This window comes from Dermacentor silvarum, chromosome 1 (genome assembly GCF_013339745.2).
Source record: "Dermacentor silvarum isolate Dsil-2018 chromosome 1, BIME_Dsil_1.4, whole genome shotgun sequence".
Classification (NCBI taxonomy): Eukaryota; Metazoa; Arthropoda; class Arachnida; order Ixodida; family Ixodidae; genus Dermacentor; species Dermacentor silvarum.
The window spans coordinates 94,717,862-94,744,713 of record NC_051154.1 but is presented as its reverse complement, the minus strand read 5'-3'; the positions used below and the strand labels follow the sequence as shown (position 1 = coordinate 94,744,713).

The 26,852-nt window shown below is 46.1% G+C and overlaps 1 protein-coding gene across 1 annotated transcript in view; it reads left to right on the top strand.

Moving 5' to 3' along the window:
• The window catches only part of LOC119432764 (nuclear hormone receptor FTZ-F1 beta-like), a 143,485-nt gene that overhangs the window by 46,597 nt on the left and 70,036 nt on the right, over nt 1-26,852 (top strand). Inside the window, exons 5-6 of the mRNA XM_037699924.2 lie at nt 10,500-10,714; nt 15,541-15,760. Of these exons, the coding sequence (XP_037555852.1) occupies nt 10,500-10,714; nt 15,541-15,760 (435 nt within the window). The remainder of the gene's footprint in view (nt 1-10,499; nt 10,715-15,540; nt 15,761-26,852) is intronic.

Below are 26,852 nucleotides of genomic sequence, written 5' to 3'. Positions count from 1 at the left end.
TAGTTCAAGGCTTTCACAAACCAAAACAACACGGAAGAGCGACGGCGCCAACATGTGCTCCTCGCCAGTCGGTAGACGCTTCTCAGGCGAAAATGGCAATGGCGCGCTCGTAAACAAATGCAGCCAGCGCCCGGTGGCGAGACGACCCACGTGATGCCATTAGACCAATACCGACATGGCATCGGCATCAGACAGGGTGTGCGAGGAGGAGGCGGCATTCTTCAAAGCGTGACGCTACTTTTACATTGAGGGACTTTAACAGCAAATAATTTCAGCGCTCCCAAACGACCGATCAAGAAATGAAATCCGCATATCTGTGTAGCAGTTCCGGGACGGGCTTGGCGTTACCAGTGGCCGCAAGGTACGCGCCAGCAACTCTCGCTAGTAAGATATGATAGCGAACGAATAGAAGAACATGACAATTGCATTTTCCTTCCCGATTAAACAGTTCAGCGGTAAACATTTACTCAAGCCCGAGCTTCCTTTCTTTTTTTTCTTGTCTTGTGCATTCGGGCTTCATTCCACAAGTGGAGCGAATGATATGTTTTGCCACGTCACGTCGAAGTGCAACACATCTTTATTACCGCCGCTCACTCTGTGTTCCCGATAGCAACAGGACATGCGAGTCAGTCTATAAAAAAAGCATGCAAACAATGTCTTTTACTGATCGGTCGTCTGGTGTCGCTGAAATAGTGGCACTATCACGCGGTTGTTTTTGTATTTCGCAGGTGTTCTTTAAAGGCAATTACAAGAAGCTCTATCAATGGCACTTAGTTGCGAACATGTCAGTCAGTCATTTTTAAACGTGATCTACAACTTTCGTATTGACACTTTCTTGGTTAAGCCAATATTTAAAAAGTTAGGCAATTAGTTTATTAGGTTAGAAAAAAATACCGCAGACTAGGACACAAGATCCTCAAAACCACTGAATTGGTTTGAGCCTCTTAGCACACTCCGTCGTTTTTTAAACATTGGCTACTTTTAGCTGGGACACCCTGTATAATTATGCGTGGCTCTGCTACCGCGAACACGGGAGACCAGCGGAGCTGGGGAAAGTTTAGTAAAGTAGTGGCAAACCACACATTTAGTTTCCTGGCGCTCAGGATTTCTTCGCGATGTTCTGCGTAGTATCGCGATGAATTCAACCAGCCACGTTCACAAGCCTCCGGATATTCATTTCTTCGCCTACGCGAACTCTCTGCTTCCTTCAATCTAAACTCGGGATGTTCTCTTCTGCGACGCCTGGTTTCAGCTTCCCTAGCTCTCGCTTCAGTCTTTCGGAAGCAACTAGTGTCCAGTTTTCTGGTCGAAACATGCTGAGCGGCCGCCAGAGGCATCGGCTGCAGTCACGGACACCGGGCGCGTTAGGCGCTAACGCGGTCGGCGTTGGCAGCAGCTCTATGCGTCCCATTACCACCTCCCTCACTCCTCCTCTCCACCTCGCATCCGCTATGCTGCGCGATGCTTATTTTATACTCTGCTTTCACTCTCTCCCCCAGTTCGGCAAAGCTATCACACAGCTGGTATGGGGTATGGCGTTTTTTGCTTATGTCGACACGAAAATTTCCTTGGCTGGTAGAGGTATACAGCTCCGCTGTAAAAAGGAAATGAAAAGTTCCATTGAGTTGGTTCAGCAATAAAAGGCTTATTTACATATTTTAATAATACTGTGGACATATGCATGTCAGGTCAACTGAGAAGCTTGTTAATGAAAAACAAGTACGATCATATCTGGGGCATGATGACATGACAAGGACAGTAGTTAAAAAAGAGGAACTAGCACGCCGCCAGATGCATGTAGTGCAGTAGAACCCTGCTGTTACGTTCCCGGGGGCTGCGTTTTCCCGGCTGTTACGTCGTTTTCGGCTAGTCCCAGCACAGCTCCCATAGAACCCAATGCATTTGTAAACCCTGCTGTTGCGTCGCAACTCTGGGACCGTTCCCGCGCCGCCCCGAGCGGCCATTTTGACTTTTCATGTCGCTTAGCTTGGTGGCTTGACGATGGCATTGGCCACCCAAAGTGCCGTGGGGACAACTATGACGTATTTTCGGTTTCTGCCAGCAAAGGAATAGCCCTTGATATCTGTATTTGCTATCTAAAGATGGTGTCTATGACGCGTTGTGGCCCTAAAATTAGTTTTGACTCATAGATGTTCAGTATAAAGTCCAAGGCGATAACGCCGTCGCCGCGCGCCGTATTGCTGTATGTGCGAGTGAAAGCGTGCGAGGGGAGCCAACGGCCGCCTCTAAATCTCGAGCGCGCAAGAAAGAAAAGCAGGGAGGAAGCACGCCTTCTTCCGTTGCGCTCGAGGCACCAGCGAGGGGGGAGGGATAGCGGGAGGTGTTGTACTCTGGCATCAACTGCGTATTGCGCGTGGTCGCGTGGGCCGTACATCTTGAAGTGATCTGCGTTGGGGGCAGAGTCTAGACAATGTAGGCTTTGTGTGTGCTGTGTGTTCTCGGCACTCAGTTTGCATTGAAGCGATAGACAACAGCACAAAGGTCACTTCGCTCGCTTCTGCACCGGCGCTTCCTCACGCCAGCGTTTGACAGCGCATGTCTGCGCTCATCGAGTGGGATGTGTTCATGTTTGCCTGTGGGCGCTGACACCATGCTTGTTAATATAGTTGATAAGCGAATGTTTACAAGTTTATACGGACAATAAAACTACTAGCCTTACTTTGTATAGCTGTCTACTAATTTGCTATCGCAATCGATACTTCGGCTTTCGGGGGAAACTATGACTTTTTTTCACTCGTAAGAATAAAAATAATATTGCGTTCAGTTCAACGCTACTCCCATTTCTCAATTTGTCCCGTTTCCCGGCTCTTTCATTTTTTTTTTTTTTTTTTTCACGGTCCCGTGAAAAACGTATCAGCAGGGTTCTACTGTATTGTGTAGTCGTTGCTGACAGAGCTGAGACCAATACAAAGACATGGTGCCATCATTTTGACGGTATCCAAATGTGGTGAGATTGGCCTGAATGATAAATTGCTTTGTCTAAATAGAGACTGCAAATTCGAAGGCTGTGCAAGGCAAGGCATGCCTCCTCAATGGCTGGGAACCATTGTGCATAAGTGACCTTCATGTGTTTGTTCAGGAACAGCATTGTCTGTGCAAGAACCTCGGTTCTCCTGAACCAGAATCATTCAGACTGGTTTTCATTTGCATCTGTCTTTCATTGGTAGACTGCAAGAACTGTTGTTTTTCCGTATAGTATTTGAGCGAAACGAATACAGTCAAATCTCGATAAAATGAAGGTGTACTTGCTGGGAAAAACTTTTATAAATTGTGAATTTCGTTAATTCTAGGTTTTAACCCTTTAAGGGTGAATGCTGTAAATATGCAACGCGGCGAACAAGTCCCAAATGGTCGATGCCACATAATTACGGCACTGTCTATGTGTTTGAAAAAAAGCCTCCGTTTTTCAATATTTTTTTTGGCCCAGCAAGTGCTGCCACCCTGTTTGGGCTCGCAGCGGTTAGTTTTGGTTTCATTTAACGGACTCTTTCCATTGATTGTGTTCCTATAAACAAATGTCTATCAGGTTTCTGATCTCTCAAAAGGTCAACGCTAGATGCTCACTTGCCTGTTGCTCAAAGGGGGGCGACTATATTTGTTCAAAGGCAGGTGCTGGTGTATACAGTCGAACCCACTTATAACAATATTCAAGTGCCACGAAAGTGTCATTGTTATAACCGATAATTGTTATTACCGGGTTGCATGAAAAAAATCAAAATAGGGAGGTGGCAGAGCTGTTGTGAAAAAACTATAATGGCGGGGAGGCCAGTGTCTCTACCCACCACCTTCCTCCAACCGGCTGCTGATTGTGTTGACTCATTTAACTGTTTAATACTGCTTCCTGCGCGCTCTGATTGCGTATAGCAAGTTGCGGCTGTCGGCGTTCTGGAAAGGCACTGCTATAGTAAAACCTCGTTAATTCGGATTTCAAGGGACCAAAAAACTGTCCGAATTAACCAAATGTCAAATTACTGAAGGTATCAAGAAAACAATAAACAAATGCTTTCTACGTCGACACGCTTTTATTTATTGAATGAATCGGCAAAATCATTTTTTTATTTTGCACAAAATCAGTGCGGAAACTGCAATTCTCGTAATTGCGTGACTGATTAGTGCTCGCAGCGACGAAGGCTTTGTGACTTCTTTTACAGCGTGGCCGCTGCGCGCGTCTTCATTTGAGACACGCTTTTCACTACTGCGCACACATCCCCATTATTTTTTCGCCAGTGTCGCCAGCTCGCCGCCTATCGCGATGTAGACGGCGCTCTTCATCCTATCTTTGCACTGAATAAAAATGAAACAATAATTTGCTACAACCGCGGCCGCTGTCGACTCGATCATGGATGGCTGCCTTACAGTTTTGAAGGCGTGCGGCCGACGCCCGCACTTTGTCAAAACGAAACTACTGTTTGCTGCAACTGTGGACGAAATCGCGGCTGCTATCGACGCGATCATAGATGGCGACTACGCAGTCATGAAGGCACACTTTGCTATGTGCAACGGTAAACGCAAGAATAAAGTCTTTAAAGGCACAAATTGGCACGCAGCGTTTCGGCGTTGCTGTCATTCACGTACGACATGGAGGAAGGAAAAAACGGAGGAGAGGCCCTACCCCCTCCACGTGCTAGGAGAAAAGTGTGGAGGAAGTGACGTGGTCATGGTGACGTGTCATGGTATTTTTCGTTATTTTTACATGATTTTTGCGCTGTAGCGGCCATGTTGTGGCACAATGACGGCTTTGTTGTGGTGTGTGTGCTCACACGTGTTGCGCCGTAGGTTTCGTACCGTGGCAAAGGTGTCGTGTGGGCAGGTTTGCGGGCAAGTGCTGGGCAGGTTGGGGTCACATTTGGTGAAAAACTTGACCCTTAAAGGGTTAAAGTTCCAGCAGTAAAAGCAACTTCACAAATTCCCAGAGCTTCCTGGTGGATAGTATCTTGTCAGTAAGCACTCACCTATTACCCATTCGCAAGAAGGTCAGCCCGTAATAGCGCAGATATGAGCGCCAGCACGTGCAGTAGAGATTGCACCGAGAGCAATGCATTGACGTGGCTCATGGTGTCAGAGATATGCGAGTGTTGTATCGTACAGTGCCGTATATCTTAGACGCCATGGCTGACCACATTTAGTTCCCACAGCCGGCACCCACAAATCACAAACAAAAGTGTAAAAAGATAGGTATTCATCCTGAGTGAAAAATAAAAAGGTCAGTTTCACCAAGAAGACAAAGCATTGACAAGCAATAGCTAAGAGACAACTACACGAAGTAAGGTTTGTAGTTTTATCATTGTCACGCGTGCTCAGGCAAACATGAACAGATCTCACTCGATGACCACAAACTCACTGTCACAATGCCAGCGAACGCTTTCCACCATGTCTCATAAACTGTAGAATGTATTTAGGTATGTGTCATGCTCCTCTGTGCATGCATCTCTTATCACCACTATTTCCTTGACAAGCATCATACATTGCCTTCGTCCTCGGTAGATCGCTGCGTAGACATCTCACACTGTACATCCACCTGATCTGGTGTTTGCATTTCCACATATAGCTTGTGAACGATGTACTGCATAACATAAATATTGCATGAGATGACACGTTGCATAGGGTGAAAGTAGATACAATTGTATGTGTTGCTTAAAGTTTTATATTTAATTAACATTTCACTAAAGCTTCGGTTCACATAGATTTCAACATGTGGATTGGATCTGCATTTTTATTTTCCAGTTAAATTTTTAAAAATGGTTCAGCTCATTATCCTCAACATCTTTATGTCCACTACAGCATTATGGCCTGTAGTGGACAATTTAATGAATTAAGTTACATTAAGTTGTAATAAAACTTTATTTTGTTGTTTTACGAGCCGCAACCATGATATGGTTACGAGGCACGCAGTAATGGAGGACACCGGATTTATTTTTGACTGGCTGGGGATCACTTTAACGCGAAATGCTCTCTTTGGCTCCTTTGCCCATTTTGGCAAAAGAGCCAGAACGGTTTCTTTGTCTCTTTTGCCCATGCCTGGCAAAAGTTTGTCTTACCTAGGAGAAATACAGGTGCTGGCGTCAGCTGATAAACTTGTCGTGGGCTTGTCAGGACCTGAAATGGTCCACTCGGCATGCAAAACTGCAGATGCGAGTGGCGCCCAGATTTGTACATGCCTTACATGCCACAGAAAGAGAGAGGGATTGTAGACAAGAAGAGGCTATTTTCTGCAGCCCTTCAACGATTCTAGTGCACTGTACCTTTAAATATCACGGCTCAAGGCCGTTCAGGAAGGGGACATTGTCACAGCTGTCACCGATTCGTCGTCGGCGCGAAGTCGATCGACGGGATATACAAGCCGGTTGGTCGTTCCGTACTCAAGCGAACACAGTGAAAAGAGTCAGAGTCGGGAGTAAAAAAAAAACAAAAAAAAACATATTTATCGACTGATAAATATACACGATTAATAAAATAAAATAATAAAAAAGAAACAAGACAGACTAACACACCTGAACTTAATATAACACAATGATGACGGAGAAATGTGATGAGCAATTAACAATACATATAAATATGAAACAGGGCGCGGATAAAATATACAAGAATAACACCTAACAGCATTTCACTAAAATAAAGTTCAAAAGAAAACAACGATGTCATACGCGTGGCCGGGCAGCAGCAGCAAGTCCATAAACCGTGAAGTCGGCGCGCAGAGCTTTCCCGAAGAATGCTGGCGGGCCGATCTTGTTGAGGTGGATGCGATTGCTGGGCTGGATTTCCCGGGAGTCTAGATTTGACATCTTCTCTCAAGCAGGTTGAGCTAACTTGAGGCGAACTACCGTGACCTTCGTTGCAGACGTTGGTTTGTCGTCTCGTATGTCAACTAGTTTCTCGGAGTTCTGACGTGGCCAGGTGGCCCAGGCGATACTGGACGGCACTAGCCCCCCGACGGCTTCTTAGCAACGCATAGGTTCAGCTTCTATACTAATTAGCAGGGGCCAAAACCTGTGCTTAAATAGCCTCTCCTTTCCCTAGTTCCCTATGTAGGGTAACTGCCGGTATGCAGAGTTCACCTTAATTATGTCATGACTCCTCCCAAAAGTCTTGGCCCCACCCCTTTCACCAGGAGAGAAGGACGGTAGATTCCCCTCTCTCCAAGGTCGAGCCCTGACACTGCACCACACGGACGCACATGCACACCTCTGGGTCCGTTAATCGGCGTGTCGCTTTTTCGAAACGAGATGCCACCCCGTGGGGCCACGACGTTTTTGCCGCCCGTTAATCGGCGTGTCGCCTTCTCGAAATTATATGCCGCACAGTGAGGACACCACGTTTTTGGCGGCCGCTAATCGGCATGTCGATGTCTCGAGAGACTATATGCTGCCCCGTGAGGACGCATTTTTGGCGGCCGTTAATTGGCATCAAAACCACTAGAAAACTCTCGAAAATATGCCGCCCCGTGACGGACATAAAGATGCAGATATCAGTGCACCTGTCTGTCTAGGTGGTTATGGTAGGTGGGAGCAAGTTGTGTGTCCCCTTAAAAAAGCCTCCACAGTTGCGCATGAACAAATACAAGGACTGTGCACACTCACTGTATCTACATGTACAGTGGAACCTCGATTATACGTCCCCCGGTCATGCGACGACCCGCATTTTATGACTGATTGGTTTGGTCCCAGCAAAACACCCACAGGAATAATGTATTAAAAACCTCAGTTATAAGAAGCAATTTTAAGCCAACTCCGCCTCATATGACACCTCTCTCAGTACCGTACGGGGGAAAAAAAGAAAAGCCTTAAGCAGAGGCAGGCTGGCACGTGAGCACACTGCAGCCTGCTGAAACGGGTGTGCCATTTCGTATTTAGCCGAATTTAATGTGACTGCAATTGTAACGCGAGTGGCAGCTTTTCAGTTACAGGAAATAATAAAAATGAAACCACAAATGTAACGCGAGATGAATGGAAAAAAAAATGGTACCTTTGTTCAAGGCATCGCAATTCGGAAACTAGTTCTCTTAACTCATCGTCGTCTGAAGAGGAGACTGAGCTTTCCTTGGGCGGTATTCTTGGGCGATCACTTTCGTAGATAGTTTAACTTTCGCAAAATTTTGCGTGACTCAGCACTGAAAGCGTTCCAAGTGTTTCTGGCACTGTCCTAAGCACGCTGTCAGGGCCAAGAGCACTATCGGCCGTATGCTTCGAGGGTTTCAGTGCTGGGATGAGCAGAGTCTCGCAAAAGCGAAGCTATCACCAGAAGTAATCGCTGAGAATCAAGTCATCTTCTGTGCGTCAAGCTTGTTTGAGATTTAAGTACTTCTTAAAAGACTGCACAAACATTTCATTTGGGGTCAGTACCAGGCCACTTTAGGTTCCATAGAGCCTTCCCAAAGACTGGCCTTGCACTGTCGGCCGTATGCGTCGAGGGTTTCAGTGCTGGGATGAGCAGAGTCTCGCGAAAGCGAAGCTATCACCAGAAGTAATCGCTGAGAATCAAGTCATCTTCCGTGCGTCAAGCTTGTTTGAGATTTAAGTGCTTCTTAAAAGGCTACACAAACATTTCCTTTGGGGTCAGTACCAGGCCATTTTAGGTTCCACAGAGCCTTTGCAAAGACTGGCCTTGCGTTTAAAGAGGGCCTGCCGCTAGTCCCGTCATCTGCAAATCGTCGACTCATTGACGTCGAGACACCGAGCCGCAGCGGGCTTTCCCAGCTCCTCGGCAGTTTTGCTCGTTTCTTGAAGCGGCTGTCATACCGAATGCGCTGCATCGCTATAACGTCGCAAATGAACGGAGTCGAACCGCAGAAGGTCGTAGGGTATTGCAGCATCGTAACTTGTTGCAAGCACAGCGAAAACAGCATATATTCCAATCAAAAACAAGCTCCAGCTGCAGTCGACTTGCCTATGGATTGCATCGAGATGTAAAGAAAAAAAAAAGTTACAGGTTGCCAATGTAGCGCTAAAAATCGCGGGATTTAGAGCACTTGTTTTAAAATGGACAATTTTGCTGTTATTTAAATTAATGTAACGCGAGGGTCGAGTTCAAGCAATGAAAATCAGGAAAAATATGCGCGTTACAATCAATAAATATGGTCATTTTTTTATAATTTAATCTAACTTCCTTGGAGGGGGCAGTGCAGGTTCGTGTCGGCTTATTCAGGCAGTCTGTACCCATTTTTTGGGCAAGACTGAGCGTCGCTGCCTATATTCTTTTTCGATTGTACGACGCCCGGATTATATACGACGGTTTTGCGTGGTTGACGTGTAGCTGTGCTGTTTTTTCTTAGTTTTTCGATTGTACGACGCCCGGATTATATACGACGGTTTTGCGTGGTCGACGTGTAGCTGTGCTGTTTTTTCGTGCAGCAGTCTTTTCTTTCATTTCGGGAGGGGAGTTAGCAGAAAAGGAATTTTTTCCTGGGGAGGGAGAGCTGGGACTGGCTGGAAGTTTCCTAGTTGATGCCTACATCTGGCTTGCACTCTCCCAATACCTGCTGGCAAGTGTCTGTCATACCGACGCGAAGCTTCCCGTGCAGACGGCTACTTTTGGGCACGATGATTCTAACATAATCTAGTAGAACTAATTAAATAATGGCTTTAATGGGAACTCAGAATGTTCAACATTCACACACGCTTAGCAGTGGGCACGAAATGTGCTTTGGTCATGCGCATTCACAGCAACGGTCGGCGCCAAGGGCATAGCGGGACCTATTCCGAGCCAGATGTGGCAGTAAACAGCAGCAAGGCATGCTTATATGAGTTTTGATGGCAGTTAGGCATTAGCTTAGAACTCATTTTACAAATTATAGTATGAGCTACTATAGTTCATTGTTCCACTTCAACTGAAATTCATTATTTTTTGTTGGTTTTGTATTGTTCACTACTGTATCTTATTTATATTTTGTATTTATTTGATTATAAGGCGGTCAGGATTATAAAGCGAGGGTGCAACTGAGTATGCATACCACAATATAAGGTGATACAGAGGAAGCGCGAATTTCTCCTTATAGTGTGGCTTCACGGCACCATGGCACGTGCTGCTGTAAAGCCACACTGTAAGGCGAAATTCGCGCTGCCGTAAATCCACACCTAAAGGCAAAATTTGCGTATAAGACGGGGCTGACTTCGAGGCTAAAAATTGTGGAAAAAAAAAACCTCGCCTTCTATTCGAACTTACCCATTGGTAAAATGTTTTGTGTAAGCTTTTCTAGATGTTTAAGTAACTGCTTTTGAGAAGAAGGCATTCATTGATTCATGTGTTGCAATACGATGGTTGAATGGTGGTCAATTTCACCTTTTTGCCTCGGTATTAAAATGCAAGAGTTAACGGCTAACAGTGACGGCTGTGTACATGTTAGAATTTTCTTTGAAGACCCCGCATGGTCGGTGAATACCCATTTGAGAACCACCACTTTATAATGAGGCATGTAGGTATGGTGTTTGTTTCTTCCCTTGTCTTGCTGAGAGGCTCATTTGTGCATGAAATCACCGATGCAGGGGAAGGACGACTGGGCGGTGGTGGTGCTTTCCAGCCACCACCCTTTGGGGAGAGCCCACGCCCTACCAGCTCATCGAGCTCACGGTCATCGTACTCACCTAGCCAGAGCCCACTACTTGGGGGTAGCAGAGGAGGGCCCCTGGGACTGCCTCCACGTCACGGGGCTGCCTCCTCTGATGGCTCCCTCTATTCACCCACAAGCAGCCCTCTGCAGGTAGAGGGTGGCTTTCTTTCAGTGGCTTCAATTAGCACATTCTTTTTTTACTTCTTTTAACAAAATGTTTTTGTCATAAGTAAATTTTCAGAAACCTTGAAAACTTTTGTGGCTTCCTTTTGCTACAAAATAGAAAGAGAGGTGATGTGTGGTTACTAAATAAATGCTTGGTGCATCATCTCCAACTCTGTGTTCAGGTCTTGGCATTCATCAGTGTCTTGGTGCTCTATGAGGGAGGTTCAATGAGTTAAATAAGTCTGGGCACATTGTGACATGTCTCAAGGTTCACAAGAGTCTCATTTCATCACGACTAGACTACGGTAGCGTGGTATATCACTCTGCCGCCCCTAGTGCGCTGAAGATGCTGGATCCCGTCCACCATCAAGGTATCCGCCTGGCCACTGGCGCTTTCAGAACAAGTCCCATTGAAAGTTTATACGTCGAATCAAATGAGTGGTCACTCCATCTGCAGAGAACATACACCAGTCTCACATATTTCCTTAAAGTCCGCTCTAATCATCAGCATCCATGTTTTAATACCGTTAACGATATGACGTGTGCTACACTTTTTGGTAATCGTCCCTCTATAAGACAGCCTTTCTCATTGCGTGTCAGGGAGCTTAGCGAAGAAATGGATATCCCAATTCACGACCATCGCTTAATGCCTTCAGCGAAGCTGTTACCACCTTGGGAGTGGCAGGTGGTAGCATGTGATATGTCCTTTGTAGAGGTTACAAAGCACGCTTCAGAGGTTGAAATCCGAATGCATTTCCTAGAATTACAGTCCAAGTACCCGTGCGCAGAATTTTACACAGACGCTTCTAAATCACATGCCGGTGTATCCTATGCAGCCGTCGGCCCGTCCTTCTCGGAATCCGGCGTGCTTCACCAAGAAACAAGTATCTTTACGGCTGAGGCCTACGCAATATTGTCAGCTGTAAAGCATATAAAGAAATCAAAACTTCAAAAACTATTATATTTACAGACTCTCAAAGCGTCGTAAAAGCCTTGAAGTCACCCTGTAAACAGAAAAACCCTATTCTCATTGAGCTCTATTCTGTTCTTTGTAGAGCATACGCAGCTAACCAACATGTCATTATATGCTGGGTGCCTGGGCATCGAGGCATCGAGGGCAATGTTCTTGCCGACCAAATGGCCACATCAGTCACAACAACCGCTATTAACCCTACAGCTGCTGTTCCTGCAACAGATTTGAAACCTTTCTTGCGAAAGAAACTGCGAAGCCACTGGCAACGCTTGTGGGACGCAGAAACAAGTAATAAGCTTCATTTGATTAAGCCACAGTTAGGCTACTGGCCCTCCGTAACAAAAACACGACGAACTGATGTCCTATTCTGTCGTCTCAGAATAGGACACACCTACGGCACCCACAATTTTCTATTGAATGGTCATGATCCTCCAACCTGTGGTAGATGTGGCGACAGGCTCACCGTCCTCCACGTCCTCCTGGAGTGTCGGGAAGCCGAAAGAGAAAGAAAGAAACACTTTCCTCTAGCATATCGCTATTGTGTCCCTCTGCATCCCGCCATGTTTCTTGGTAAAGAACCACTCTTTAACACCAAAGCAGTCCTCGCATACTTGAAAGATGTTGTGCTACATGTTATTAGCCCAGCAAGTTCGTAGCGCATCCTCTCTCAAGAGGATGTTGCTGTGATAGTGTTTTTACAGCACATGCCTACAAGCTCTTGTGTCTCAAGGGCTCTGTTTAGGCACTTGTGCTTCTGGCCAATTCTTGTACCTTTAATTTTTTGTAACTCGTATCATTCTTTCGCAATGCATTGGCTGTTCTGAATTATGTCTCTGCAATTGCTATACATACAGAGAAACAAAATAGCCCCTTTGAAATTTGACTAAGCATTCCAGGTAGAGTTAGAGAATCCATTGAAGTTGAACCCTTTGCCACATAATTGGGCGATTTGCCAATGGGGTGGGCGCAAGAAAAGGAAAAACATTCCTTTATTTCTTCTTGGCCATAGCAACGTCGGAAACAGCTCTGAATGGCTGCCAGTACAGTTATTAGACGTCTCGGTGCTTGTACTGTGACCGGAGACTGTGCATGCGCATACATATAATCAAGGAACACGTATGTACTAGACCCCATTAGTCTCATGTACGCACAAGGTGGTCAGAAGGCCTCAAATCACCACGACGATGTCAGAAACAGCCCTCAATGGCTGCTGCCAGTAGTTACAGTGGAGTCTCGTTGATACGATTCTGCATAATACGTTTTTCGAGTTGGCTTTTTAATTTTTTTCCCCCTACCAATGTCCATAACAGCAATGTATTTTCGGATGATACGTTTTATTTTCCGGTTCCCATGAAGATCGTATCTACGAGATTCCACTGTATTATACGTCTTGTCACTCATACTGTGACTGGAGGAGACTAGTGTGCGCGTGTGTAATTAAAGGGGCCCTGAAACACTTTTCTAACTAACCATAGAATGGCCTCACTATTAAATGACATCGTCTCGTGAATCTCGTGCTGCAAAAATTTTTCGAATCCTTCAACTGTAAGTGGATTTATCGCACCAATACCCGGCTTTCTCTCTCCTTTTATCTCCGCTAGCACGCTGGAAGCCGAGAATCCAAGACTGCAAAGTTCCGACTAAAAGTTGAGGGAACTGGAAGGAGTTACACCAACATTGCTCTGTGGGAGGCACCCAAGTAAAAAGACATCACATTAAGTGTATATTGTCATCGGAGAGTGTGGGCTCTAGTAGGTTCACCATCCAAATCTAGTTTGGGCTTGGCCCCCTCGTATTATTTTCTCTTCAAACTTATGACAAAAAAAAAGCTCTCTGGGTACAGCAGTTCTCACATAATGCAAGCATAATGAAGCCATGACATTGTGATTGGCCAAATAGAAAAAAAAAAGTTTTTTTCCTCAATATGTATAGCCCTTTCTATCTTGTGCACCACCAAGCTGGAATGTAAACCGGCTGAAGCGGGGCTTGGCTGTGTGAGAAAAGCCCTTCGCCAAGCTGCAGAATGGCGTTTTTGTCTGTCTATGACTGAGGCATGTGCGTGCAAGCATCTAGGACAGCATTACGTTGACGAGGTCATTTTCAATATGACAGTCAAAGACAGTTGTCGGACTTGGAGCAGCATGCATATATGCATGTTCTCTTTAAAAACACCGCTATATAAAGCTTGGTCATCAAAGAGCTTGCTGTTTTACCAGCTCCTCTCAAATGTTACTGGGTTTGTTGCAGCGGTTTATATACAGGGTGTTTCATTTTAGCTGCACCAAATCTTTAAAAATAGCCTGTGGCAGATAGCACAATTATAATCCTTGATCTAAACTACGCGATGAGGCGGCCATTACTTCCACGAGAAATCAAAACGCCTAATTGAGTAATTAGCATAATTACGCTAATTAACTTTTTCATTTATGATTTTACGGCACATCTTTCAATCTATGAATTATAGCCGCTGAGTTCGCAAGGCGTATCTACTTGGAACGAATTCTCAGGACCTAACCAGTTTCGAGATAATAATTTTCAAAGTGTCCGACGAAATGCATGGGCGTTCCAGTTAACTTTGTGTTTCAATGCATAAAACAGCGTTTTCCTCAAAAAGTTAACTGGAACGCCCATACATTTCGTCGGACACGTTAAAAATTAATATCTTGAAACTGGTTCAGTCCTGAGAATTCGTTCCAAGCGGATACGCCTTGCGAACTCAGCGGCTATAATTCGTAGATTGAAAGATGTGCCGTAAAATCATTAATTTAAAAGTTAACTAGCGTAATTATGCTAATAACTCAATTATGCGTTTTGATTTCTCGTGGAAGTAATGGCCGCCTCATCGAGTATTTTAGATCAAGGATTATAATTGTGCTATCTGCCACAGGCTATTTTTAAAAATTTGGTGCAGCTAAAATGAAACACCCTGTATGATGCATTGTACATTTTGCAGTACGCTTTTTGCATTTACTGCGTCACAGGCAAGAGACCCCTGGCATTACTTTACGCATCTACATGTGCTCTAACTAACTGTGTTACCAGGATTTACCGGGAATGAGAAATACTTCATTGTCGCGAAAATATCTAAACAGGTATTAGTTGTAGCATGATTTCACTAATATGGATAGTGAAAATTGTGGGCCCATACGAGAGAACAGAATCCGGCACTTGCTTTAGCAGTAGCAGCACATGATCCAACTTCTTATTGTGTTTAAGATACACCCGGCAGTGGTAGATGGCACCATAGCATGACCTTGAATGGACCTATTGTGCTCTATATAACATCTACATCCTAAGGGGGCCCTGACATGGTCGTTTAACTATTCTCTGTTTATCATTGTAACTAAGAGTAGACGGGCCAGTATGGTTATTTAAAGGGGTCCTGAACCACCCTGGTCACTGTTGTGTCGTGCCTGCAATTCTTGTGCTATAAAAACGACACAAAGCAGAGAACGACTGTGGAAACTATCTCAGGCGGACTGCTAAGACGCACATGTGAAAACAACACCACGTGGAGCGCACTTTATTTCATCACCTGCCATTGTCGCCAGACTACTGTAAAGTCCAACTGTGATATAAAAAAAGTTCAAATACAAATTTTCTACAGCCCTAAATGTGCTCAAATTATGCTAGATATCTGTGGGACATTTTGCTAGCACGTACTATGTGTAATTCAAGCTAGAGAATTTGGTGTCATGGCCCCTTTAACATTTTGCACCTTGTATTTACTGAAAAAGAAAAGGCATTAGAAGGTTTGGTTTGAATTTGGTGGGTCAGTGTCACTAACCGTGTTGTGATAGCCCCATGCCTAAGCTCATGGCTGTTGTTCCTTTTGCAGGGCCGCCATGTGTCTTTGGTAGAAGCAGTCTACTCTCCCTCTCAGAGTCCAAGCCAAAGCCGGCATCGATTGGCTGATGGCCTCTCCCCCACAGCAGCTCACTTGCGCAATCTTTCAGTATCCCGTACAAGCACTAGTGCGGTGCCATACACACCAGCAAGCTCAGAGCCTCCTTATCCTTACCTTGTGGTTCAACCTACACCTGACACTCGATCAACAGGTATGGAACATGCATATTTCAAATACCAGAGCTCAACTTGTTGTTGCCATTAGTAGTCAGTTCTGTTTCTTTTAATTACAAACATTTTGTATCCTAACCTTGTACTCCAAGAATTATACAGGGGTGGTACAACTGTGCCAGTTGTGCCAAACTGCAACATTTGTGACTTGCTGCACTAAGCTGCGACAAAACTGTAAAAATGCCTTGAATTGTGCCTGAGCTGCTACAAAACACTGAGCGCGTCCACCAAGGCTTCCTGTTTAGGCCAATTTTACAGGGAAATGGCGAGTGGGTGTGGGAGCATGTGCTGGCTGCACCCCTAACTGCAAGTGCTTGAACATCAAAGCCCTCACAGCCTGAGGGTGAGGGATGCAGCCTCTCACCACGGCCGCTCAATGAAACGCACAAGGTGCGGCCTGCCACGTTGCGCGGCGAAGTATGGGCGGAGCAGTGAAGCGAAAGTTGACATTTTCCGCCACTGCTCCAGGACTGCTCTCTCTCCGGGTAGAGTGATCTAAAATTCTAGGTCACTTTACTCCCGATAGATTTGAAACCCGATAGCCATCAGTTTTGCGCGTGCAACAAGCGGGATCCGCCGCAGGAGAAAACCGTAACTTGCCGCCGGTGCTGCGCGCGCGCCCGGATGCGCAAGCGATAGCTGACGCGCCGTTGTCATTTAAAAAAAAAAAAAACGGAGGCATTGGTGCAAGTAAAAAATTTCACGTGTTCCCGTCAAGTGGCAGCACATGCCAAGCGAAAGAAATGGTCGAAAGAGGCCGGATGCGCGAGCGATAGCTGATGCGCCGTTACCATTAAAAAAAGAGAGAGAGGCATTGGCGCTAGTAAAAAATTCCACGTGTTCGTCGAGTGGCAGCACATACCAAGTGAAAGAAATAAGCGAAAGAATCGTGCACTTGTCGCTGCCGCGTGCGCACGCCCGGTTGCGCAAGCTATAGTCGACGCGCCGTTGCCATAAAAAAAAAAAAAAAACGGAGCAGCATTGGTGCAAGTAAAAAATTCCATGTGTTTCCGTCGAGTGGCACCACATGCCAAGCGAAAGAAATGATCGAAAGAGATGCACTTTTTAAATGTACGATACATGTACGTCAGTGACCCTGAAAGGGTTAATTGTTGTGTTCATTTTACTTCACCGACGGCCACACCGAAGAACAGTGTAAGGTGTTTCTAAGCAAATATTATTTCTGGCGAACTGGGCCGGGGACCTGAATGCAACTGTGGAGCCGTTAAAACTCGCCTGCAAGCTCCGTCACGGAAAGTAGTAAGGTTTTAAAGCTGTTGAACAGGCGCTTTTTGGTGGCTTCACATCGTGTAAATAAAGAAAATAAAGATTGACAAACCTCTCTTGATCTTTTTTTTTTTTGTCCGTTTTCACCATTGCAATTGCTGTATTAACACTGAACAATGTTTTTTCACTGCATCGTCTTTACATAAATATGCTACACGCCGGCAATGTGACTGAATGTACTATCCGTTATGAACTGCTACCTACTCAATTTTTCTAGAAAGGTCAAACTAAAGAAATCTAGCAGAAAATGATTATCCAAATCTATGTCGATCGTTATGCAAGAAATTTCATTTTAAATTGTTTTTTACCAGCAAACAAGCACATCAAGCGAGGCAAGTAAATCAGCACACTCAACAAAAGCGCCCGCTGTATCAGCAGTACTGCCGCTCGATAATGGTGGATCGACACGACGGACGGCTCCGCGAAAATCTGTTGCGCGGACGGTTATTTTGCCGCCCGTTTGGCAGCAAAATGCATCCAGACGACGGACGGGGCGAGCAGGCAACCGCGCCGGAAAAATAAACATGGCGGCACCGCCGGAAGCTGCTGCCATCTGCCTCGAACCTAACAAGTCATCGTCATTCACTGTGTGGCCCATAATTTTCAAACTGAAGCTTGTATTTGCTTTAAATTTGTGTCCAGAAGCTTCAACCGCTATGTATTCGCGACGATTGGGCACCGTTCCCGAGAACCATGCTCAAGTTCTTGGCGTGTAGGCTTAGAGTGGCTGTATTGGCTGAACATGGCGTCGAAGACGTTGCGGCCGCCCAGGCAGATCTCAGAGGCTGTGAGTTGCGCTCGTTGCCAGACTTATAAAGCATCGTAGGCTAAATCCGCAGCATTCGACTGCCAGAATCCGGATGCTAAAAATAGCTCGGCATTTTCCATCCATCGTGAAAAAACGGATTTAGTCTATCGTGTGGATCCACCATAAAGAACTCGCCAGTTCTCTTGAACGATGGGCATATGACTCGAAATCAGCGGCAAAGATTCACCGCTCAGGCCTATATGTGAGCCCATTAGCGGCCCAGTACCGACACCTGAGTATAGTGATATTCTTTCAAGCAGCATTGAGATTTTATATTATATTTTATATTTTAGAAACAAAAAGCATGACTCTCGCGTCAATAAAATGTAAACACTAAGCGCGGCCGCTGCGCAAAGCATGAGGACGCAGCCAAAGGAGCGCTCCCACCCACGTGCTCCTGTACCGAGCAGTGGCGCCGCTGCGGTGGCGCGGAGAACTAGGCACCTCACACCGGTTTCAGGCGACGTGGCAGGCCGCATCTTGTGCGTTTCATTGAGCAGCCATGCTCTCACACTCGCAGGGCAATCACCGTGGCTTCAATAGTTGAGTTTTATACATGTTAATATCATTGCATTCACGCGTATGCTGTTCAGGTTGCTGGGGTTTCACGCCGAGTGCCATGCCACGAATTGGCTGATGCACATCATAGAAAGTGTTTTACTAATTAAGAGAAGAGTGTTTTCAGGAGTTAACTGTATAACACGTGATCAGTGAAGTCATTTACCCTTCGAGGGTCGAATTTTTCGCGCAATATACCCCCTTGGTCAATTTTATAAATTGCAGTTCTCAGTAGCAGGAAATGATGAAAACTCGTACAGTTAAGAATACAAACAATATTTTGTCTCAAAAATGCTTTACACACATTAACATTATACAAACAAACACTCTATACACTAAGAGATTGAAAAAAGTGTCTACAGGAAAATTTATTGCTAATAATGCATCGGTACTAAAACATGTTTCTTGCATGGACAGTATGTGCAGTAAGAAATGCTTATTACTGTCCGATGTGTAGAAAAATGTTTCTAGTAACAGGTTTGAGTGCAGAGCACCTTGTCGTAAGCAACACACATGAATCAAGTGTCATTTTTTTGCTTTGGGTGCTGGCTCATGGTTGCGCACACGTGGCACCTGCGCTGCGTGCGGTTGCCTTGGATGAACAGAAAGTTACTGGAAGCATGACAGCGGTGACAGTAAAAGACGATAGCATCGCCTCCACACATGCCTTGAAGGTAGCAGACGGTGCGCGTGCGACCACGTGAGCGGGCACCTGGTGGTAAACAAGTTTAGTTTTGCATTCCAGTGACTGTAATCGCATTTCAAATGAGTTTGTGTGATTCCATAGAGATGGCAGCACCTCTCAAAAACCATTGGCGTCGAATACGCGCGAAATATAAAAGATTGGCACCATACATGTACAGCAAAAACCCTCAAAAGGGTAATGGTATTTTAAACAAGAAAGATGTTTTAGTGTCCACTCCTTTGTTGAATGTTACTGTGGAAATGGCCTTTCTTGCAAACCATTCGTCTATGTGGGTGCATCTGACATACATTCTGGCAGACTTTTTCTTTCCCTCTCTCTCTCTCTTATTTGAAGATGTGAATACTATATATGCATAATTGAACAACTTTTGATCCATCTGTCTGCTGCATATCGCCATCAACATTTAGTCCAAGGTTAAAGCTTTTTCAAAAATATTCCGATCCTCCTAAGGCTAGTGAAAACACAGTAATACCATGTGTTTTTGAGTCACTTCAGGGAACAGGGGGTAGGCACTATACCTCACATGTATTTTAGCCTATGTATGTGACTGTTTTTCTCAGGATTTGCTAGGCCTAAAGGATTCATGTTGTGATCATTTTATTCAGCTGTGTTTGTTACTGAACTAGAATTATTGTTAAACAGTCGAACCCACTTATAACGATACCGGTTTTAACCATATCAGTTATAACAATGAGAAACTGCTGCACCGTCAACTTTTGTATGTTTTTTTTTGTGGTAAAATAACCCGCTTACTACAATGCTCCAAGGCCGTATTATCCGTTATAACAAGGAAGTCTGGCCACTGGGTGTTCGTGCCGAAAGGTAATGGAATGTGAAATCCTTGAAAAGAAAGGAATTCGAGCCGCCGCACGTCGCCGTGCTGTTTTCCAGCCTCTAGCGCCTCTCTCCCGTCGCCTTTCCACCCCTCGGAAAACGAATGGGTAGCGCCCATAGTTCTACGCTGCACCACCCTCCGAAACATGAATGGACTGTGCCAACTGCGTTGATAGGCTGATAGCGCTGCCCCAAGATTGCACGCTGGCCGGCTGGCCCCTCATTCCGTGCAGTTCTGCCAACGGTTTAAGGCGCTATGGCTCATCTTTGTTGGTTGCGTCGAAGTCATTTCTCGGCCTCGTTTAACTCTCCGCCGAAACGGGAGACGGCTGATCCGCCTTCTGATCATTGGCAATGCAGGACGTTGCCGGTGAAAAGAAAGCGTACTGCTATAAATTTGGAAAATTTGGATCGTCGCGAACGTGCCTGTATCAGATAGCGACGAAGGCAGCGATGACGTGGTAGGGCAGGCTGCCTCACTGACGTTGTCCTTGCAGGAGGCCCTGCAGATTATTCAGTCCCTCCGGGGCTTCGTTTTTGCGAGGAACCTCTCGCTGCACATTATGTAAACAAAGCAAACCTAACCTAACGATCATACTTTTCTCATGCAAGCCAATGAGAAGTACTTGGCGAGATGCTCATGGCGATCTCGTCTCAGCGTTTGTTCTGGACTTCTCACGCTGAGGGGCTGCCACGGTAACCTTCTCGCATTTTTTAAAAGGCCCCTCTTGATGCCACTGAAGCAATGCCTCTGCGGAGCTCGCATGTCACTTGCCGCCCGTGACCCCGCTTTGCAGTTGTTATAGCAGTGCCATTCTTGATCACCGACCGCCGTGGCTTGTTACACGCAATCGGAACGCGCAGGAAGCAGACTTAAACAGTTGAACGAGTCAACACAATCAGCAGCAGGATGGAGGAAGGTGGTAAGGAGAGGCACTGGTCTCCCTGCCATTATAGTTTTTGCACAACAGCTATGCCATCCCTTTATTTAGATTTTTTTTCATGGTACAGTGTAGACTGGCTTACAGTAAAACCTCGATAATTCGAAGGTCGCCGGACCGCGAAAATTCTTCGAATTAAGCGGATTTTCGAATTAACCGAAATGAATAATAAAAAAAAGAAAACAAGCAAGAACTTGCCTCAAAGAGAAATCACCTTTATTTTCCATGTCCGAGAAAAATTACTCAATGTAATCACCGATGCGGGATTACTTGGCGCGCTGGTTCGCTGCCCCTAGTGCCATGCTCTCCAGCTGGCTCAAAAATCGTAGCATACAAATATCACCCGCACTGCACTCAACTAAGTTGCGGATGATGTTCACGGAATCGATAACTGCCACGAAAGCGGGCGTGGTGGTGCTTGACTCCAAAAATTTGGATTTGCTGGATATTCCGGACTTCAAAAATGCACCATCAGGGTTCCCATTGAGTTCATGCATTTTCGCACCCAATTTTTCGGACGAATTGAGACCCCAAAGTTCGATTTTGCGGACTAAATCGCTCTTTCCGAGCCGCGCTACCCAATCTTGGAGGCCGCCTTGTTGGATTTTGCACTGGCTTGGATTCCAGTGGCTCGCTGTATAGCCTCCAAGATTGGAACGCGCGCTATCAATAGAGAAGTCGCGCAATCCTCCAGTCTCGGAGGACATGCCCGCTCTCGACTGACAAAACGCTCCAGAGTACTGCACTTTTTCTTTTTTCTTAGTATATGCGCTCAGCACTATCGTTGTAACCATTTATTGTGTGATGTTTTTTTTATTGCGACAGCAATTATATGGACACTTCAAGCGGATTTTCGCCGTCGGCGTCGCCGCCCTGAGGATCCATACAAAGTCCAAGGGCGATAAAATCATCGCCGCGCGCCTGCCGTATGTGCGAGTGACAGCGCGCGGGGGACGCGCGCTTTCATGAGCGAACGCACGGCGGAGCGTAAACGCGACTTCCTCCCTCGTGCGAAAGGCCGTGGGGGTATGGGAGGGAGGGAGGGGAGGGGGGGGGGCGGCTTCTACTCTTCTAACAACTGCGTACTTAGCGCCGGAGCAGTTTCTCGCGCGCACCGTATCTTGAAAGCGATCTCCAGACGGCTCTGACCTTTTGTATGCGCTGTGCTCTCGCCGCTCAGTTTCCGTTGAAGCGATAGACCGCACGAACCTTCGCTCGCTGCGGCAGTCGCGCTCGCTCGTGCGCGCTGACACCACGCGTATTAATTCAGTGAGTTTTTTTTTTCTCTCAAGTTTCGGTTGCTATTTTGAACGTGGCGTGTACACTGAGCAGGTGTCTCGGAGACCCATGTCTCAGTGATCGGTGCTACCTCCTGTACCTTCGCGAGAGCTAAGCGGTGCGAAGCTCGTTTCTTGGATCTCCATGGCGAACTCCGTTGACGGAGATCACCAACGCGATGACGTTCGTGTCGACTGTACACGGAGACGACGTCATTGCTGTGCAAATCCAAGCAAGTCGATCCCCTCCAAGCGTAGTATGAGGCAGGGCATTATTAGAGATTTTTTTAAGCCGAACTAATCACTTTTTTTTTTTCGGCCCAACGAGTTTTCCTTACTATTTTTCAGTCCCCACGAGCTCGGAAAATCGGTTGGCGACTGTACGGAGCGCCCTAACCTAACTGCCGCACGTTGCTACTAGCCGGAAACTTCGAATTATCCGAATAGAGCCGCGCGGGCCATTCAAATTATCCGGTAGAATTTGCATTGAGAATGACGGGACCGCTCAAATTCCTCGAATTAACCGAAATTTCGAATTAAACCGAGTTCGAATTATCGAGGTTTTACTGTATAACGTAAGTCGCCGGAGTCTCGAATATCCGCACTATAAGGGGTACCGCACTATAACCAAAGTAACAATTTTCAAGGCCCGCACATATCCAAAACATGTGCACCGAGCCGCCATGCGTATGCGACAGTCGAGGAATGCGGCTAGAACGTTTGCATTTAATTTACAGTCAAATCTCGTCAATTCGAACCAAATCATGCAGCGACGCCTCCGACCGGCATTGCTCCGGCACCGCCATAGAGTAAAAGCTTAGGAGAGACCCCTCAATGTCGCACGCAAACAAAACAAAAAAAAAGAAAGAAAAAGAAGGCGGCCGAAATTTCACCCTCTCTCAAATGGCAAGGTCGCCGATTCTGCGTTGCGCTGGAACATGCATACCTGCCAACTCTTCCGAATTTTCCATAAAATGTATGAATTTGGACCCGTTTTACGATTTTACGAATGTCGGCTCAATTTTTACGGAAAAGTGGTTAAATTCGCGAAATTATTTTTTAAAAATTCCTAATAAAGTCACACTCTGTGACGTTGCCTTCATCATCAGGTCATTGGACGACCCGATGACGGCCGGACGTCACTGGTTGTCGTTACTCTCAACATGAGAGACCCACCTGTACATAAGTGGCGCCCCCAGAGACGACGGCGATTTCGGGTGGAGGCGGCAGGCACAGTTTCTGTATCGGAGGCTGTGGCTTGTCGTCTCGCCTGTCACCTTCGCTAGGCTTTTTTCCCGAGTATGACCTGTTTTGCGGGCCTCACTTTTTTTTGTGTGATGTGCTGCTGCATCGGACGCAGTGCGACTCCGGTACTCCGGTGTTTCGTAGCCTTAGCGGCTGTGAAGTGTGATGGCGTGCTCGAAGTCTCGTCAGTACTAGACTTCATCAGTACTTCCAAGTGTGTTTGTAAAGTCGTACTCCTTGGCAGAATTCCCGCGCCCCCTCCCCCGGTCGAATTTGAAAGTCTTGAGGTTAGGCAGGTATGAACATGCGTGTACATGCCGACGTCTCAGCCACGCATTGAAAATGGCAGTGAACCCGTCTTTCTCCTTTATGCTTCCTCTACTTTCTAGTCACGTGTTGACCTTGCATGCTGCGGCTACAGCGCAGAGGGAAGCAGCGGCGCTGTCCCAGGACGGCCAACGAAACTGCCCACGCCGGCAAACGCCCGCTTCCCGATAACGGCAGAGAACGAAACTTCGGGGAGCTGGCGCCGGGCCGGCTGGAGCGGCGGCGCCTGCACGGCGGCGGGCGCGCACGGTGACAGTCAAAAGTGAGGGAGCTACGAGGGAGGGCGAGGGAAGCCACCGAAGCGGCGCCGAGGCAAAATATGTACACTTCCCTGCCGCCCTCCTCCCTCACATTCCACGGTCTCCGCGTGCGCCCTTCGCCGTGCCGTTCCGGCGCCGCCCGCTCCCTGAAGTTTCGTTTACTGCCGTTATCGTGAAGCGAGTGTTGGCCGGCCGGCGTTGGCAGTTTCGTGGCCCTCGCTCGCTATGCGCGCCGTGATATTTCACGACTCGCGCTCAAGACTCTGGTTTCAGCCTCACTGGCTGTTCGTTCGCACTACGTGCCCTTCTCCTCCACTTCGTCTCTCTTTCTTCCTCGAGCAATCCTGGGGGCGCCCGTTTGAGGGGAGCGTTTGCCGTCTCCGCTGACTTCCGTACTCCCAGGCAGCCGCACTGTAACTGGTATTTCGTTTCCCACAACTGCACTATAAGCGATACGTGTATACATGGAGTGCTATAGGAAAATTAACGGGAGTCTGAAAAGACCGCACTGTATCCGGTCCTGCACTATAAGCGGTTACGTTATAAGGGGTCTATACTGTACCTGGTTATAACAATTATCGTTTATAACAGTGGAATTTTCGTGGCACTTGCATATTTTTATAAGTGGGTTTCGACTGTATATACTTTAGTTCTTGACTTTGTTTTTAGTGGACCCTCCAAATTTTAAGCCAAATGGACAATAAACAGCTTGTCAGACAAGTTTGCCTGCATTCATTTCCATAATTCTAGTTCAGTAGACTCCCCCTTGTATTGTCTTGGTTGTTGGAAAAAATAATGCTTCTAGCTTTTGGGGCTTCAGAAAGAAAGGGTCAAAGTTTGCAAAAATTGATGTTTTGTGATAATCGGCCTTAAAGTGATAACGGCAGCGTCTAAAGATATGGCTAAAAGTGGAAAGTTAGGCAGCTTTTTGCTGTTGCCAAACAAGCAATAACCATTCCGCTAAACCTAGAGAAAGCGTGCGTATTTCTTTGATTTTTTTTTTAACACAGAAGAGGTACAGGTCACATATATGTGTAAAAGGGGGCGTGACTGGACACTACCTAGGTATTGGAAAAGGTCATTTACCAGGTAAAGGAATCATGCACACGTAAATGACACAGTCAGTATTGTTCAGGAAAGACTGGGGATTCCAAATCTCTAACAAACTAAAAACTTGATTTTTTGCGAAATTTTGCCCTACCTTGTTCTCTTAACTAGTGGTGTGCGAATATTTGAAACTTTGAATATTTGATTCGAATAGTATGTTAGGATTCGATTCGAAAGACGCTTTCACAATTAGAAATATTCGAACCCCCAGAAATTGATGTTGTCGGTTCTTTAAGTGAGCTTCGCCACTGTGGTATATGGGGGCTCGGGTGCTTCTCAAGTGAATTGATTTTCACTTTTTGCCCGAGCATTCCCGCATTGTGGTGATGCAAATAAATTTCAAATTCAACTGTACAGCCATGTTCTGTGGCGAAGCATACAAAAAGAAATGCTGTAAAGCACATTTGCTGTGCAGTGAAGCATATCAAAAGTAAGAAGGAGCATAGTCACAGGGCTCCTGCTGGTGCTTATGGCTACCCAACACTACAGTCCACTCTCATTACAACGGACCCTGATAATCCGACAAAAAATGTCTGCTTTTTCTGAAGTCTGTAATATCCGAGACGCCTTAGTTCCAAAACCTTGGTTGCGATGTCTAACAACATTATTGCAAAAAGTGAGTGACGATCGTCCAAAGTAAAAAACAAACAATTAAAGTTGCAGTTTCGCCCGAAAAGCGAAGCATCGATTGTGATAGCAAATTAATAGACAGCTATACGAAGTAAGGATAGTAGTTTTATCACCAGGTATAAACTTGTAAACATTCGCTTACTAACTAAATTAACAAGCATGGTGTCATGTGCGCACAGGTAAACATGAACACATCTCGCTCGATGACTGCAGAAAGTCACTGTCAAAACGCTGGAGTGAGGAAGCGCGGCAACAGCAGCGAGTGAATTTACCTTCATGCTGTCTCTCGCTTCAACGTGAACTAAACGTCAAAAGCACAGCGCATACGAAGCTACCGGCACTGGTCGCACTTTTTCCACATCGCAGACCACTTTGAAGGTGAGGCCTGTGCGGTCGCACTGTAAGCAGCAGCTACCGGAGTAGAACGCCCCCTCTTCCTCGCCTTCCTCCCGTGCCTCACACGCGAAAGAAGACTGTGCACTTCCGTCCTGCCTTCCTCTCTTGCGGGCGCAAGATTGAGCGGCGATTGTCGGGTTACCCGTGCAAGTCTGTTGTCCGTCCGTGTCGACATGCCAAAAGTACGTTCTGTACAGCCCGATTATGAAAAATATTGACGCTAATTTCGCCCACTGTCGCTGATAGTTCGTTGTAGCGGGGTCCATTAAAAGCCAACTTCAATGCATTAATAAAATAGGTAGAGCAAACTAAGGTTGAAATATGGTCTATTATATCCGAAAGTCTGTTGTACGTGGGTCCATTTTAACGAGTGTCGACTGTATCAGCTCAGGTACCCACACTGTGCTGCCTCTTCATGCATCTGGACAAAACCAGCCGCGAGGTGGAAACCTCTGTCTGCTACTAACCTGGCTAAGTGCCTAAAGACACTGTTACCAAACTACAAATTTTACCAAATAGAAGGCTTATCAATGTTTTTAGACCCTCGTTATAAAGTACTTGAGTAGCACCAGGATGCTTCAATAGCAAACTGGATTAAAAGGCTGTCTTTTACAAAGGAAGCAAGAAAAAATTTCATTGCCAAAGAACCCAGATATGTCCTCAACAACGAAAATTTCTGAAATTGATGCTTTCAACC